General features: G+C 46.5%; 1 protein-coding gene across 1 annotated transcript; it reads left to right on the top strand.

Annotated features, from left to right (window-relative positions):
* The first annotated feature begins 210 nt into the window (after window positions 1-210).
* On the top strand, window positions 211-9,034 carry DUSP7 (dual specificity phosphatase 7). The gene is made up of 3 exons (XM_077822169.1): window positions 211-1,050; window positions 4,174-4,602; window positions 7,154-9,034. Exons 1-3 carry the CDS (start codon window positions 636-638, stop codon window positions 7,459-7,461), a joined length of 1,152 nt encoding a protein of 383 aa, XP_077678295.1. The 5' UTR covers window positions 211-635; the 3' UTR covers window positions 7,462-9,034.
* The last annotated feature ends 5,421 nt before the right edge of the window (window positions 9,035-14,455 follow it).

The following is a 14,455-nucleotide window of genomic DNA, read 5'->3' as shown; positions in this document are numbered from 1 at the left end:
GGGGGGATCCGGCCCTTCAGGTTGGGGGCAGGCTGCACTTGCCATCGATTTCCCAGGCGGTGGCAGCTGGGTCCATGGGTAGAGGTGCGCCTGGAAGGGTGGGAGAGCCCCGCGTCCCCTTTAAGGCTGGCCTCTCGGCTGCGCTCTCCCTCCCCGGTCCCGCCTCCCGGAGCATGACACGCCGCTCCGATGGCGAAGCCCCTTTTTAATTGAGGCTGTCAGGCGGCAGAGCCAGCCCGCGAGGGTAGGAAGCGAATCGACCGCGGCGGTAGCGTCTTTCAGGCTGGAGCGGTAGCGGCCACGCTGCCAGAGGGCGAGGGCAGCCCCGCAATCCGCAGCGAGCGTCCACCTCCCCGGGGCGGGGGCAGGCGCCGGGCGATCCCCCTCTCGCCGCTTCTGCAAGGGGAAGGCGGCATCTCTGCTTCAGCAGGCTCCCCCGGAGGGAGGAGAGCGGGTCTGGCAGCCCTGGGATCGCTCTCGCCTCCCCTGCCTGCCCCTCTGGCGCCCGCTGCCTGCGGCTCGGTGGTGCACTGGGAGTGGACCGGGGGAGGGAAGGGGGCCTTTCCCTTGCGGCAGCGGCGGCCCGTGGGCTCCCTTCCTCGGACCCGGGGGGCGCCCCCTGTCCTCCGAGCCTCATGAAAAATCACCTGTGGGGCAGCTCCCCCCGGGCTCCCATGGCGGCGGCGGTGCCGTGGAAGAGCGTGGAGTGGCTGCAGGAGGAGCTGGAGTCCGGCGGGGGCAGCTCGCTGCTGCTGCTCGACTGCCGCCCCCACGAGCTCTTCGAGTCCTCGCACATCGAGACGGCCATCAACCTGGCCATCCCGGGCCTCATGCTGCGCCGCCTCAAGAAGGGCAACCTGCCCATCCGCTCCATCATCCCCAACCACGAGGACAAGGAGCGCTTCGCCAAGCGCTGCAAGGCGGACACCGTGCTGCTCTATGACGAGGCCACGGCCGAGTGGCAGCAGGACAACGGCGCCCCCAGCTCTGTCCTGGGGCTGCTGCTGCAGAAGCTGCGGGACGATGGGTGCAAGGCGTATTACCTGAAAGGTAAGGGGCGGGGGCGGATCGGTCCCTATCCCAGCCTCCCTCCCTCCCCGAAAAGGGGCTCGCAGATCGCCCTCCCTAAACTCGCCAGTCCCCAATCTGCCTCTCTCCTCGGACCTCAGAGCTTCTCCCCCCCACCCATGTGATCACAGATGTGTTTCCTTTGGCGGCCCCACAAACTCTGTCCAGCCCCCCCCCCCCCCAGTGCTTTGCAGTTTATCCCCCAGGACAGATTTCCTATTTTAGGGCTTTTTTCCTCCTCCTTGTTTCCCCTCCCCCATATGCCCTCGATTGGCTCTGACTCTTCTCTGAGGAGAAATCGAGACTTTTGGGGGGATAATAGACCCCCCCACACACACACACAAGGATTATCTCTTTTTAATCTCCTGTGTGTGGAGGGGGAAGCCGAGCTAGGATGTGATTTCAGACTTGGAGCGAAAGACACACACACTTTCTTTTGCCTGGATTATTTTCTCCCTTGTTAATCTTTTTACAAAATGGTTCCGTGTGCTGAGGGAGTGGAGAGTTTGGCCAGATCGCCCCGAATTTTGCATTTGTGTCTTGGGAGGGGGGAACCGCTATCACCACCTCCTTTGCAACTCGTCTGGGAAGCGAATTAACCCCCTCCCCTTTTCCAATCCAGAGGCTAAAAGAGAACAGGGGGATTCCCCTCTCTCCCTCCAGAGAGCAGGGCAGGGTGAAAGTAACAACCTAGCAGATTTCTTTCCCTTCCCCACCCTTAAGGATTTGCCCCTCATCCGTTTCTTTAGTCCACATCTGATTCCTACTGGAGGGAGATAGATGCATCTTTCGTCTTCTTTTCTCTCTCAAAGGAAAATTCAGATTGGCACAGATCATACGCAGTCTCCTATGTCCTAAACTGACCTGCAGTAATTAGAGCAGCCCCCAAAACTCCCCACAGTAAAGCAGAACTTTATTATCCAGCAGAGAAGGGTGGAGGCGGGATACCCCATTGGCATGAAAACAATCCCTTGAGTACTAATAATCCCCGCTCTCATGTGTGCCTCTGACTGGCTGTAGAAACCATTTGGGGACACACGGTTTGCTCCCAGAGTATTTTTAAAGGCCTGCCTCCGGTATTCTGGAGTGGCAGGGTCCCTTTCTTGACATTTACCCAGAAGAAGATCTGACTATCTTCCCCGTAGACTAAAGCTTAATTTTTTTTAAAAAAAGCAAAGTTTGAGTGGTCAGAGCTTCATTTTCCATCAAAACTGCTCTTGGTTCCCCCTCTCCATCTCGAAATTCCTAGATCCAGTAACCTCTGTGGAAGAGGGGATGTTTCTTGTACTGATACCTTCCCGTTTAGCCTCTGAGACACACACTCCATTGATGTACACCCAGGGATAGCTCAGAGCAACTAGGTTTCCTCCCCGGGATTCACTCTATAGAAATGGGAGGGTGCCTTGCTTTTAGTCTCTGAATAAAACGCTCAACTCCTCGTAGCTCCATACTTAAGATCTTGATTTATATTTCACTTTGTTAATTATTTTCTTTCCTCCTCTAACTGTCTCAAAAGGCACCCCCCGAACACTGGCCTAGTTAGACACCCTCTGTTCCCAAAGCACACCCCATTGCGGTCGCTGGGCGGCAGGGTTGAGGCAGAAATGGTAAATGAAGCAGAAGCAAAATTGTCACTTTCAACCATTTAAAACCACACTCCGCTCCCCCCCCCCCCACCCAGGAGCCCAGTGATATGTGGGGGAGGGAGGAGATGATCAGGCTCTTTGGAGTGCATGGCGGGGGTGGGGAATGGATTATCTGGGGACAGAGCATTTCCTTCTTTCTAGCATTTAGGTCTGTTCGTAAGTGAAATAAAGGGACCTGCCTGCCGATATGTTTCAGTCATAGCTTTTGATCTGATTGTGGATATGCTCTTCCCCTTCCTGATGAAATCCCTTCCCCCACCCCATATCTCTTTAGTGTTATTTGATTAGCTCTGTCATTTGCTTTTTAAACTGCTCTCTCCCATAAGAAGGAAGAAACAGCTTTGAAGTTACTTTTAAGCCATCTTTAATGGTGAGGGGAGGAGTTAGATTTCTCTTGCTCTCCTTTTTTCCTGGGGCTTTGGTGGGAAATGTTTTCAATTAAAATTCCAAGATGGCTTCTCCATGTTGTCTTTCTCTATTGGGGGAGGGAAGAGGAGGAGGGGAAGAAAGAGCCCTGTTTTCATGAATGGATGTGGCTGGAGCTGTCTGTTCTACTCAATGACCCACTCACAACCACCAAACCCACTAACAAAGTTTCCAGGAGGCTTTCTAATGACACCTTGTCAGCTTTGGATAATGATGGCTAAACTCCTGTTTAATATATATTAAAAAGAAGGTAGATTTCTCCCCCCTCTCCCCCCTCCCCACTTTCCGTTCCTTCCTCAGACTGCTAAGCTGAGACACTGAAGAGGAAATGCTGAGAAATCAGCATTTTGGATCCTCTCGGTCTCTTCTTTGTATTTTTATATAAAACGATTCTCTTATGTTAAAAAATTCTGTAACAAATGATCCAATGCAAAGTGTGTCTGTACCGTACAGCTTAGAGGTTGGAATCAATCTACCATGCAAAACCCATGTCATTTTAACTGTTTTTAAAGAGAAATCTTTTGTAGATGGGGTTTGAATGGTTTGACTGTTTTTTGTGGCTTCCTTACATGTTAAATAGCACAATAGCTCTTGTCTGAGCCATCTCAAATGGAAAAAGACTTAGGTTTACATCTCCACAAACCTAAAGGTATTATATTATTAGGAAACTAAAATTTACCAGCTTTGACTCTGATGAAAGCCAGCTCAGGTTCAATGAGTCTCTTGCAATTGATTTTTAAATGGGAAGTGGATTGAGCCCCTACTTAGTAATTCTGCTACCCATACTCCTGTACCATACTACATCAGTAGTTCCGTTTACTTCAGTGGGACTGTTTGCTGAGTAAAGTGCTACTCTACAGGAGTAAGGGTAGCACTATCGGGGCTATAATCTACATTTCAGGGATCTGAATTTACACTCCCTTTTTGCTAGGGAGAAACAAAGACCAAAGTAAATTGTGTTTTACCAAATTTAACCCACTAACTGATGCAAGAATCTCTCGTTTTAAATAGTAACTTGCCTTTTTTCCCCCAGGTGGCTTTAACAAATTTCAGACCGAATATTCTGAGCATTGTGAGACCAACCTTGACAGCTCCTCACCCAGCAATTCTCCTCCTGCATCTGTCCTTGGCCTTGGAGGACTAAGGATCAGCTCCGATTGCTCTGACGGCGAGTCTGACAGGGAGCCAAGCAGTGCCACAGAGTCGGATGGGAGCCCAATCCCTAACAACCAGCCTGCCTTCCCTGTCCAGATCCTACCCTACCTGTATCTGGGTTGTGCCAAAGATTCTACCAACCTAGATGTCTTGGGCAAATACGGCATCAAGTACATCTTAAATGTGACTCCCAACCTGCCAAACATGTTCGAGCACAACGGAGAGTTTAAATACAAACAGATTCCCATCTCGGATCACTGGAGCCAGAATCTCTCTCAGTTCTTTCCTGAGGCCATCGCTTTCATTGGTAGGTGTTGGAATTCCGCTGTTGGCAGAACATGCCTTTAGCAATCACAACTTGAGATTGCAGCGAGCTACAGTGCCATAGCAGTCGCCAGTTGTCTGTATGTGGACGTAAAAGTTGTACACTTCTCAGATCAGATGTTGGTCACATGCCAAGATCAAGCCACCCAAAATCAACTGCTTTTCAGTGCCCAATCTGAGGTACTTTTTGAAGTGCCTCATCTTCAGAGTACTGGTGCTGACCAAGCCAGTCTCCCTTTAAGGCATCTGAAGTTGGGTTCCCCACAATTGATTACTTTTAACAACCTCAGCTATGGGGCCTGATTGTCCACTGCCTCCCACCTCACATAGGTATTCACATCCGTATAAAATGACTATACAAGGCGGTGGAGAATCAGGAGTGCGGTACCTTCTTGTTTTGGGAAATGTGGACTGACAAGAACTGTTGTGGTTTGACTGATGTCTACAGTTGCCTGTTCCCCATACCTGTAGGGAGATTCTTAATCCTTAGAGGTAAAATCAGAGGACTTGTCTACATGGGGAAATGTATGGGTGTAATTATACCGTTCTACTTCTACTGGCGTAACTGCCAATGTAGCTGCTCCTATTCCAGTGTAACACGGAGTTCTAGTGGTACAATAATAGCAATACAATCATACTGATATAGTTATGCTGGTAAATTTCCCTGTGTAAACAAGCCCTAAGACACTTTTACTAAAGGTCCTTGCAGGACAGATCCCTTCCCAGGTTAGCTTTAACATCCAGAAATGCTTTTTGTTCTGTGGTAGATGACTGTCAGGCTGAATAAAATGCATGCTTCCAGTGTGCATGTCAGCTGTTCAGGGATGGTAGTCATTGGCCTACTAACACCAGATTTTTATTAGGATTGAATGGCACAAGCAGCTGTCCTCAATTGAACCATTAGAAAGCTTTGATATCTCTAGGAAATGAAATGATCCCCTTGCCTTCATACCATAGGCTGTGTAAGGGGTCTAGGTGCTTCTACTGTGAGGCCTTAAATGGAACAATACAGTATTAGGACCTTGGGTGCTTTGCAGCTATGTTGGAGGAACCAGTTGCCATTGCTCCCCCCCATAACACTGTTCTGGTCAAAAGCCCAAGGGTTTAGCAAGGTGCAGGGATGCTATTTCACCTTCCTGGTGGATGCATCAGGTTCCTGATGAGCTGTGGCATTTGGGTTGTTTCTGCTATAGTCAACCCATGTTTCTGTGAACACCAACCTCTTGTGCTTTGTCTTTAATGACAGGAAATGGAGGATTATCTCACTTGCTTACTATAAATCCAAAACTTAGAAATGGGGCTTTGCTCAGACGAAAGACACACACACTTCAGCGAAATTCTGAAATTGCAGGAGCAGCAATGCAAGAGTTGGTGTCCTTTCTCTTGGAGTTACTCACACAGTAATGGGGACTAGGAAGTCAAACCTGAGGCTTATTTTTAATTTTTGTATCCTACTCTCCGCCCATCCCTGAGTCTGTAGTGTTGGAGTACTTTTTATTTATATATATTTTTTAAAAGCTCTGGCTTTGACTAGAGCGGGACTGGAGGTTTCCTTTCTCATGGTACCTTATTCTTCACAGCCACGCTCTATGGCAAATGACTTGTTTGAAACATTGTTCTGCCCAGAAGTAAACTTTGCAGTATATTTTAACGTATGCCATGTTCTTAGCGGCATTCCTCTCTCTCTCAAAGCTATGATGTCAGTTCACGCTGTTCAGGCTCTGAGAAAGAGACAGTACATCTGTGTTCTTCAAGCAGTGGCAGCAGTTGCTAAGAGAAATGGCAGTTTTACTACAAGCTATCTTTCCTTTTCCCTCTGCCACCGTATGTCCTGATAGATTCACTATAGCACAAATCTTGCTATAGGGAAGTCTGTTTTCCCAATCCCCACGCCTAAAGAACAAGATCACAGTAATTAAGTTCCTCTATTTTAAAGTTCACTGGAATCCATTTCCACTGTATAGTAGTCCGAAAATAAATGTCTTTAAAAAACAAAACAAAAAAAACCCCCTCGGTTTTGCTGATTTTTGTGTGTCTCATTTCTGGTCACATGACGGGTTCGACTTCACAACCCCATCTTAGCACCGATTGATTAATATGAATTGTGAGAGGGGTGTGGAGCAGGTCTGGGTGCCAGGAACTCTGGAGTTGGAATTCCAACTCTCTCTGGCCTTGGGCAAGTGACTTAACCGCACTAGTTTCTTCCCTTTATGAAACAGAAAGCAATCCTACTAACCTCACAGGGGTGTTGTAAGCTTTAATTAATTAGTCTTTGTTAAGCACCGGGAAGCTGAAGTGCTAAGTATGACTGAGTGCATCACTGGGGTATATTGTCAGGGTGCCTGATTTTTGAGGAGGAAAATATGTGGAGTTAAATTACAAAGTGTCGCTCTGAACAGCTGGAGCAGTGGGTCCATTGCTGGCAATGACCTGGTTCTATAGGCCTGAAGCTGCTATCTAGCCCTGCTCCAGGACAGTGCATTTTTGCTACAGAAGTCTAAATGTATCCTTCTTTTTCCCCCTCTTTGTTTCAGATGAGGCCCGTACCAAGAAATGTGGTATCCTGGTTCACTGCCTCGCCGGCATCAGCAGGTCTGTAACAGTAACCGTTGCCTACTTGATGCAAAAAATGAACTTGTCCCTGAATGACGCCTATGACTTCGTGAAAAGGAAAAAGTCGAATATCTCCCCGAACTTCAACTTCATGGGCCAGCTCCTGGACTTTGAGAGGACTCTGGGGCTCAACAGCCCATGTGACAACCGCTCCCCCAGTGAGCAACTGTACTTCACCACCCCCACCAATCACAACCTGTTCCAGCTGAACACCTTGGAGTCCACATGAAGGGGATGTTGTTTGGTTGGGAACTCGAGCCTTGAATAGCTTCTCTTGAGCATTTCAAATATTAAAAATGTATGTATCTTGCCAGGCAGCCTTGAAAGAACTAGTTTCTCCAAGTAGAGGTGTCTGATCGCTGCTTTAAAAAGGCTAAGGCCATTTATTAGTATCCTGATGCTAATCAAAGTGGATCAAAGAGTAGTCTCTTTACAGGGGTTATTTAATATGGGGGATCTCGTGGCGTTCTGAGCGCAGCTGTTACCGGCAATAACTGCTTTCCTGGATGTGTTGAGACTAGTGAACCGCACACACTCACACAAACCACACGCAAAGCTACCTGCGTGGTAGGTTGTTGTGGAAAGTAGAGGAGACTTACGCACTTGGCAACCTTGAACAAAGGGTGTTGGCCCAAGACTATTTTAAAACCCACGTTTACCTTTTTTTTTTAAAAAAGGTAATCTTACCCTCTGAGTCTTGGGCTCCAACTTGTTTTAAATATGTAAGTTCCTGACTGTTTGTACAGACGAGGTTGCAAAACCAGTATTTTATTTTGTTCTTGTTTGATCTTTCTTTTCTTTTTTTCTTTCTTTTTTTTTTTTTAATCAAATGTTTATATTGACCAAATGCATTTTGCACACTTTGTGAAGCCTTGAGACGTCCTGGCATATTACTGGGTACACCCTGAGAGAGACACATGCTGCTGTTCTTGCTAGCATCTGGTAGGAAGCTTTGTTATTTGTGAAGGCCAGTTGGTCTTAGCCTCTCTGCCACTTCCACACTCACAATCACAAACTCTGCACTGAATCAACCAAGGTGACTAAGCTGCAAGCTTTTTTTAAATACCACCCCCATTACCCCACCACCAAAAAACATTGTCTGCTGTTGCCAGAGGTAAACCTGGTGGAGCCTCCAGAGTTGGTAGAAGCATGTCTGAGGCTAGCCCTCGTTCTCTGCCGTCAGTCGAATGATGGTTGGTGTCATCCAGCTGGCCTGAAATCATTCCAGCTTCTGAAGTGAAGAAAGTACTTGTGATGTTGGCACTTATCTGGCACACTTAATTCTTTTATGTGTGCAGGGGTGGGAATCGAGTGCTACTGGTACTCCAAAAGACTGGAGCAGAGCAAAGTTTCTACAGCATGACACTGCTGCGGAGTCATGTGCAAACCATGGAAGGGGAGTGGAAATGTGTGAAATAATGACCAGAATGTTGTAAAAACTGGCAAATTCCGAGACTTTCAGAGCGTTCAATGGAGATTCGATGGGTTTCCTTTTTTCGAGTAACTTTTTGCCGTGCCTTCTAGAACAAGAAGACTTGTTCATGTTTCTGGCTAACGTTTGGCAAAGGTTTCATACGCTGAAGAAGTGGTACTAACGTCTGGGAGGAGGGCAGAATGGATCTGGAGGTTTCTTTTATTGGCTGCAATGTAGTCCTTCCCTTCTCCCCACCTCCTTATCCACTGGAACTCTCATGTAACTAAAATGAAAAAGAAAAAAAGAGAAAGCCACGGAATTTTTTTCTAAATATCCAGGTTTTTGTATTTTTTTTTCAAAAAAAAATAAAAAGAAAAAAAAAAAAGAACCCCTCCATATAGAGGAAAGTTCGATGCTGTCGTCATGATTTTTTTTTTTTTGGTTGGTTGTCTTCTGTTTGTTTTTGTTTTTTGTTTTTTTTGTTTTGTAACAATGTTGGGATTGTGGGTCATCAGGGAAGGGAGAATGGACATAAGTATGGCTGAGAGTGAGCGAGCAAATTGAAAATATCCTAATTGCATTTTACCTCATGGAGGAACTTTTTTTTTTTTTTTTTTTTTTTCAGGGATTTTTAGACAGTGCATCTGTATTGCATTACAGCTAAGCTGGCTTATAAAGGCTTCCTGTGCTGTAAGTGATCTGTCTTCTTTAAAGGAAAGAGATACATCCTCTGATTAATCCAAATGAGAGCTTGTTAGCGAGGGATGGTTTTTGCTTTCTGAGTTATGAAGGTAAATTAATGACCCTATATATATACTGAACCAATATTGGGACTTTTGTTTATATTGCAAATAAATATTATTTTTTCTTTAAAAATCATGTTTCTGTGTCCAGTGCTTGGCTAGTCAGCGAAACCTGTCTGTATAAGGGCGGGCTGTTCTCTTATCCCTTTTTATGGCCCGTTTTATGTCCTCCTGTGACCGTGAACGGCACTTTCTGGGTTGTGTTCAAGCATCGTGTTTGGTTTCGTGCACAGTGTAACTTCCGATGAAGTGAGCTGTAGCTCACGAAAGCTTATGTTCAAATAAATTGGTTAGTCTCTAAGGTGCCACTAGTACTCCTTTTCTTTTTTAGTGTAATTTTTGAGATCTTGCAGTAGTGGGGGTGGTGGTGGGGAGAATGAGGACTGAATACACCAGAGAACAAAGAACAGCATGAGACGCATACTGGTTTTGACCCTCTTGCACCACCACCCAAAAAAGCCCTCTGTTCATAAGGCACGTGTGGCTTGAGGGGGACACCTGGCCCTTGCCAATAACTTCTATAGTGGATGTAAAGGGGCCGCTTTCATTTCAGTGGCAAGTAACGGTAACTTAGGGCCTGATGCTGAAGCAAGAAGTCAGTTGGAATTGTAGATGCTCTGCATTTTTCAGATCAGGTTGATAGTCCCCTTGCTACTTCGTTTGGCAGGATGAATGTCATGTGAAATCAGGAGTTGGGGGAGAGGGGAGCTCGAAATCACCACATGTACTTCTAGTTACAGCCCAGCTGTGAGGGCAGAGCCCTAGCTCTGGTACCTAACCGCCTGGTACAAGAACTATGACATGGAACCATTTCTAGAGTTTAAACTTTGGTGCATGATTCAGATTTGTGACTTGGGCTATGCCCTAATGCAGATGTAGTTGTATTTCAGAAAGGAAGTGATAGACGGGTCTTTACTCTGACTCAATGGCCTGACAGCATCTGTTTACCAAGAGGAACAGAAAGATCCTATCTATTTGATCTGTAGTCCAAATGAAGACAAAATGCAAATCACCACTCATTCATTTAGGCCAAACAAGATTATTTTGTTGTTCAAATGGGTTTAACACCTACAAAGTGTTCATGTGTTTTTTATTTAGTTGAAAAGTTGAACATTCCCCCACAGAACTGCGAATCCAAGCTGCACCAATGTGAACTGGGAAGTGAAACTCAGCAGTTTAGTTCCATTGTCCCAGCTGAGAGAAATTTTAAAAAAAGCAAATTTCTATTTTTTCAGTATTCTTTGTTTCAATCCAGTGGGTGAATAACAAACTTACTCGTTTTTAATCCTTTCTGTGGACCAGAGTCCTCAAATGAGGTGTTTTTGTTTTGTTTTGTTTTTTCTTCTTGTACCTGGTGTCGGGGAACAAAAGACTGTCGCTTTTTATTCTGCAAAGGACCTCAGATATAGTGGTGGTGGTGGGGCTAATATAGTCAAAAGTCTGAAGCAGAAGAAAAGTGAACCTTTATGTGTTGCTTACCTCCCCCTAATGTGTCCCCATCGCAGAAAGCTTACTGCATGATAGAAATCCATATATTGATTTAGAGGCTTGTTTGTGGTTCGACAAATGAAAATCCATCTTGTACACAGGGAAAGATGGACCTTTAAATTTTTCCTCCCTTAATTACATGGTACAGCGGTTCATCTGGAAGATTGGAAACCATGAAAAAGCATAAATGTGGGCTGGAAAGGTGCAGAACAGCTCAGCAGGTAGTAACGTAGTTATATTCTCTTCAATCTGATTTTTCTCTTTCCTACAATACTGTTGGATAGGATTCAGGTTAATAATAGCATTTAGCATCAGCCATGTGAGCTGGCTTTCACAGTAGCTTGATTGTAGCTGTCTGGAACAGTGCAGATGCTATTTTTAATCTCTCTAACTACAAGAATTTGTATTCACGCAACGTCTGTGTGAAACAAGCTGTGTTAGTTCTGAAGGGCTTGATCTCACAATGCCCCACACCCTAGCATGGCTTCAGGTGGTTGCAAATGTTACCAGCAGCAGGTTGCATTAGAAGGTCCTTTTGCCTAAGTTGTGAAAGAGTTTGCCCCTGCTAAGCATCCCTACCTCCGGAGAGTGGTATCTCCCAGCGGTCTCTTAAGGAAGTTTGTCCAAGTTTCTCTGGCCCTGACATGGAAGCCCAGCCATGTGCTTAAGCATCTGTGCGTGTTAAGGAGCTCTGAGGTTCTTGCTCCTTGTTACAGAGGATTTGTACAGAGACATATGATTTCTGAAGTCTTAGAGATAATTCCGTGAGGAGAAAAAAAAACTGAAAGCAACCAGTAAACACAGCAAAGCCCTAAAAGCCGCAGAGAAGTGTAGTAATCAGTACAGAATCAGAACTAGAAAAGGCTGATGAGACGGAGTCTATTTCTCCTGCCCTCGCAAGTACATGTGCCCAGTGTTGGATGAGCCCCCAGACCCCTCAGTAGCTAAGCAGAGGAGCTAGGGCTGGGTGAGAGAAATGCCACTATCTGGTGAAATTCAGATGAGTGGAGTTCAGTGCAGCCAGAAGATGCTGTTTTACATACAGCAGGGAAGGCTTCTGGATAAATAATTAGCCTCAAGCAACTCGTACCTTGCTCTTACACAAGGTGGGTTGCTCTACAAACAAAGCTAGGTGACCCCTCTCCCCCTGATTTGGGGGGAGAAGCCCCTTCAGATATTCTCAGCTGTGATGCTGCAGGCACTTGGGAATTGAAAGGGGAAATTTCACGTGCAAGTCGCATCTCATCCATCCCTATCTTTAAGTGCTAGGAGCCCATCAGACTGGCCCTATAGGGCCATCTCTGTACTAACAGGTTGCTTTTCATATCTCTGCCTCTGTCAGTTTCCAGCCAAGGAAAAGTAGGAAACTCTGAATTTATGCTGACAGTGGCCTGTCAGCCAATGTCACAGTGGAAGAGAAGGGAATCTAAGATTTGGCTTTTTTTTTTTTAATGGCTCCCCACAAATCTTTCTTACTTACCTATTCCCAGGGCATAATCTCCCCTCCGAACCCCCCACTCTCCTCACGGATTGTAATAGTCCAGTAAGTTAAGTCAAATGCCTCATCAAGAAAAATGGGCTTGAATGTTGGAAATCTGGGACATTGGCTTAAAAAAATCTCTGTAAAACAAATGGCTCTGCTTTGGTTCTCCTAAAATTTGGGGGCTGAAGGGCAGTAGAGCACTAGAAAAATTTACAGTAATTCGAGAGAACTGGGAGCTAGAGCTACAGGTGAGGTGAACATAACAATGGCCCTATTGCATCAGACCAAAGGTCCATCTAGCCCAGTATCCTGTCTTCTGACAGTGGCCAGTGGCAGGTGCCCCAGAGGGAATGAAAAGAACAGGTAATAATCAAGTAATCCATGCCCCATCACTCATTGCCTTTCGCCTTCATGCCCTGCTAGCTGCCCCACACTCAGCTCTGACTCCCCTCGGCACACAGCCCTTGTGCACAGTACACAGTGCCTATGCTCGCTACTCCAGCACCTGTGTCATTGCTGGACAACCCTCGCCATGGCAACCTGCCACCCTCTGAAAGCCCCAGCCCAGCCTGGGATAGATGAGGTAGCAGCCCAGATAGGGTTGCCAGCCCTCCAGGAATTAAAGATTAATCTTTAATTAAAGATTGTCATGTGATGAAAGCTCCAAGAATACATCCAACCAAAATTGGCAACCCTAGTCCTGGAGGAAGGAAACAAAGTCCTAGAGATTAGTTCAGAGCTGGGGTAAATTGCTAAAATGGCAGGATTGGAACAGGAAGAACAACACATGGGGGGCAGGGGGAACGTTTAGGACGGCGACATGTACCTTCTGGCTGGTCCAGTGTCTGCCATGCCCCTTAGAGGGGCTGTCTTAGCCGGGGGTGGGGTGGGAAGGCTGCAGTGCAGAGGCCCTTGCTCTAGACCGCTAGCAGATGTACTGAGAACACTGCTTTAGGGTAGAAGCCCCAGTTTCATTGGCAGGGGATGGTAGGCCCTATCCCTGCTCCCTCCCACCCCCCACCAGTGCAAGCAAACTCCTGGGCATGTCCAATGGAGCTAGGCCAATTGACACTAGCGGAGGGTATGGTCCCATGAACTCTGTTTCTTTTCCCCTGCTTAGGTTATTTCTGTCCAGGAGTCTGATCCAATTTGCATTAAAGCCAATGAAAATACTTCAATGGCATTTGGACTGCCTCTCACCTAGCTCTGAGCTCTTAGGTTATCACCACAGGCCAGAGATTTGGGATGAAATCCTTCTTGCCATCAATGTCAGTGGGGCCAGGATTTCACTCCCAGACTCTTCATTCCTCTGAATAGTGTCAAGCGATAATAATGTAGGCTTGGAATTTGCCTCTTGCTTTGTGGCACAGAGAGACAAATAAGCAAAGCAAACTCTTAAAGCGTTAAGCCCAATTTGCCTGTGTGGATTTCCAGAGTAACAGGATTGCTGGGTTCCCCCCCCCCCTCAGTTTTGAGCAAAAATAGGATGGGTATAGTCTGGAAATTTTGAATGCATATAAATAGTTCAGCTAATCAACACATTTCTGTATTAATAGCCAACTGGCACATGCTCAGAGAGTCGTGCACTTGGAGCTTGAAAAGTGCTTTTTTCTTTATCACGAGCTTAAATTCTTCCCTTTTAATTGTGTTTTGGGCAAGAATTCCATGCTGGTGAAAGGGGGGTTAACCTGGGAGCACGAGTGGCTGAATGGAACAATGTCCACAAAACAGATGCAACCTGACTACCGAGCTGCAGGGAGATCTCTTTGAATCAGACATATCCTACCCTGCTGTCCGTATCCACCTGCTCCTTTTCCCCAAGTTCCTCCATCCAAACCCTGATGCTTCCCTCCTCCCGGGTTTACCTAAAGGCTTCTCCAGCCCAAGCATTGCTAACTTCTCCCACCTGCCTGCTCTGATTTTTCCCTGCTACGAAGGGCTGCTCAGCCATATCCAGGGCAACTCTCTTGCACATTCATCATGGCCTTTTTTTTTCAGACTCTCTCCCAGAACTGCTGGTGGTCATGGGAGCTTC

Source organism: Eretmochelys imbricata, chromosome 7 (assembly GCF_965152235.1).
Source record: "Eretmochelys imbricata isolate rEreImb1 chromosome 7, rEreImb1.hap1, whole genome shotgun sequence".
Lineage (NCBI taxonomy): Eukaryota > Metazoa > Chordata > Testudines > Cheloniidae > Eretmochelys > Eretmochelys imbricata.
Note: the sequence above shows the minus strand (reverse complement) of the source record. Positions and strands in the feature narration are given on the sequence as shown.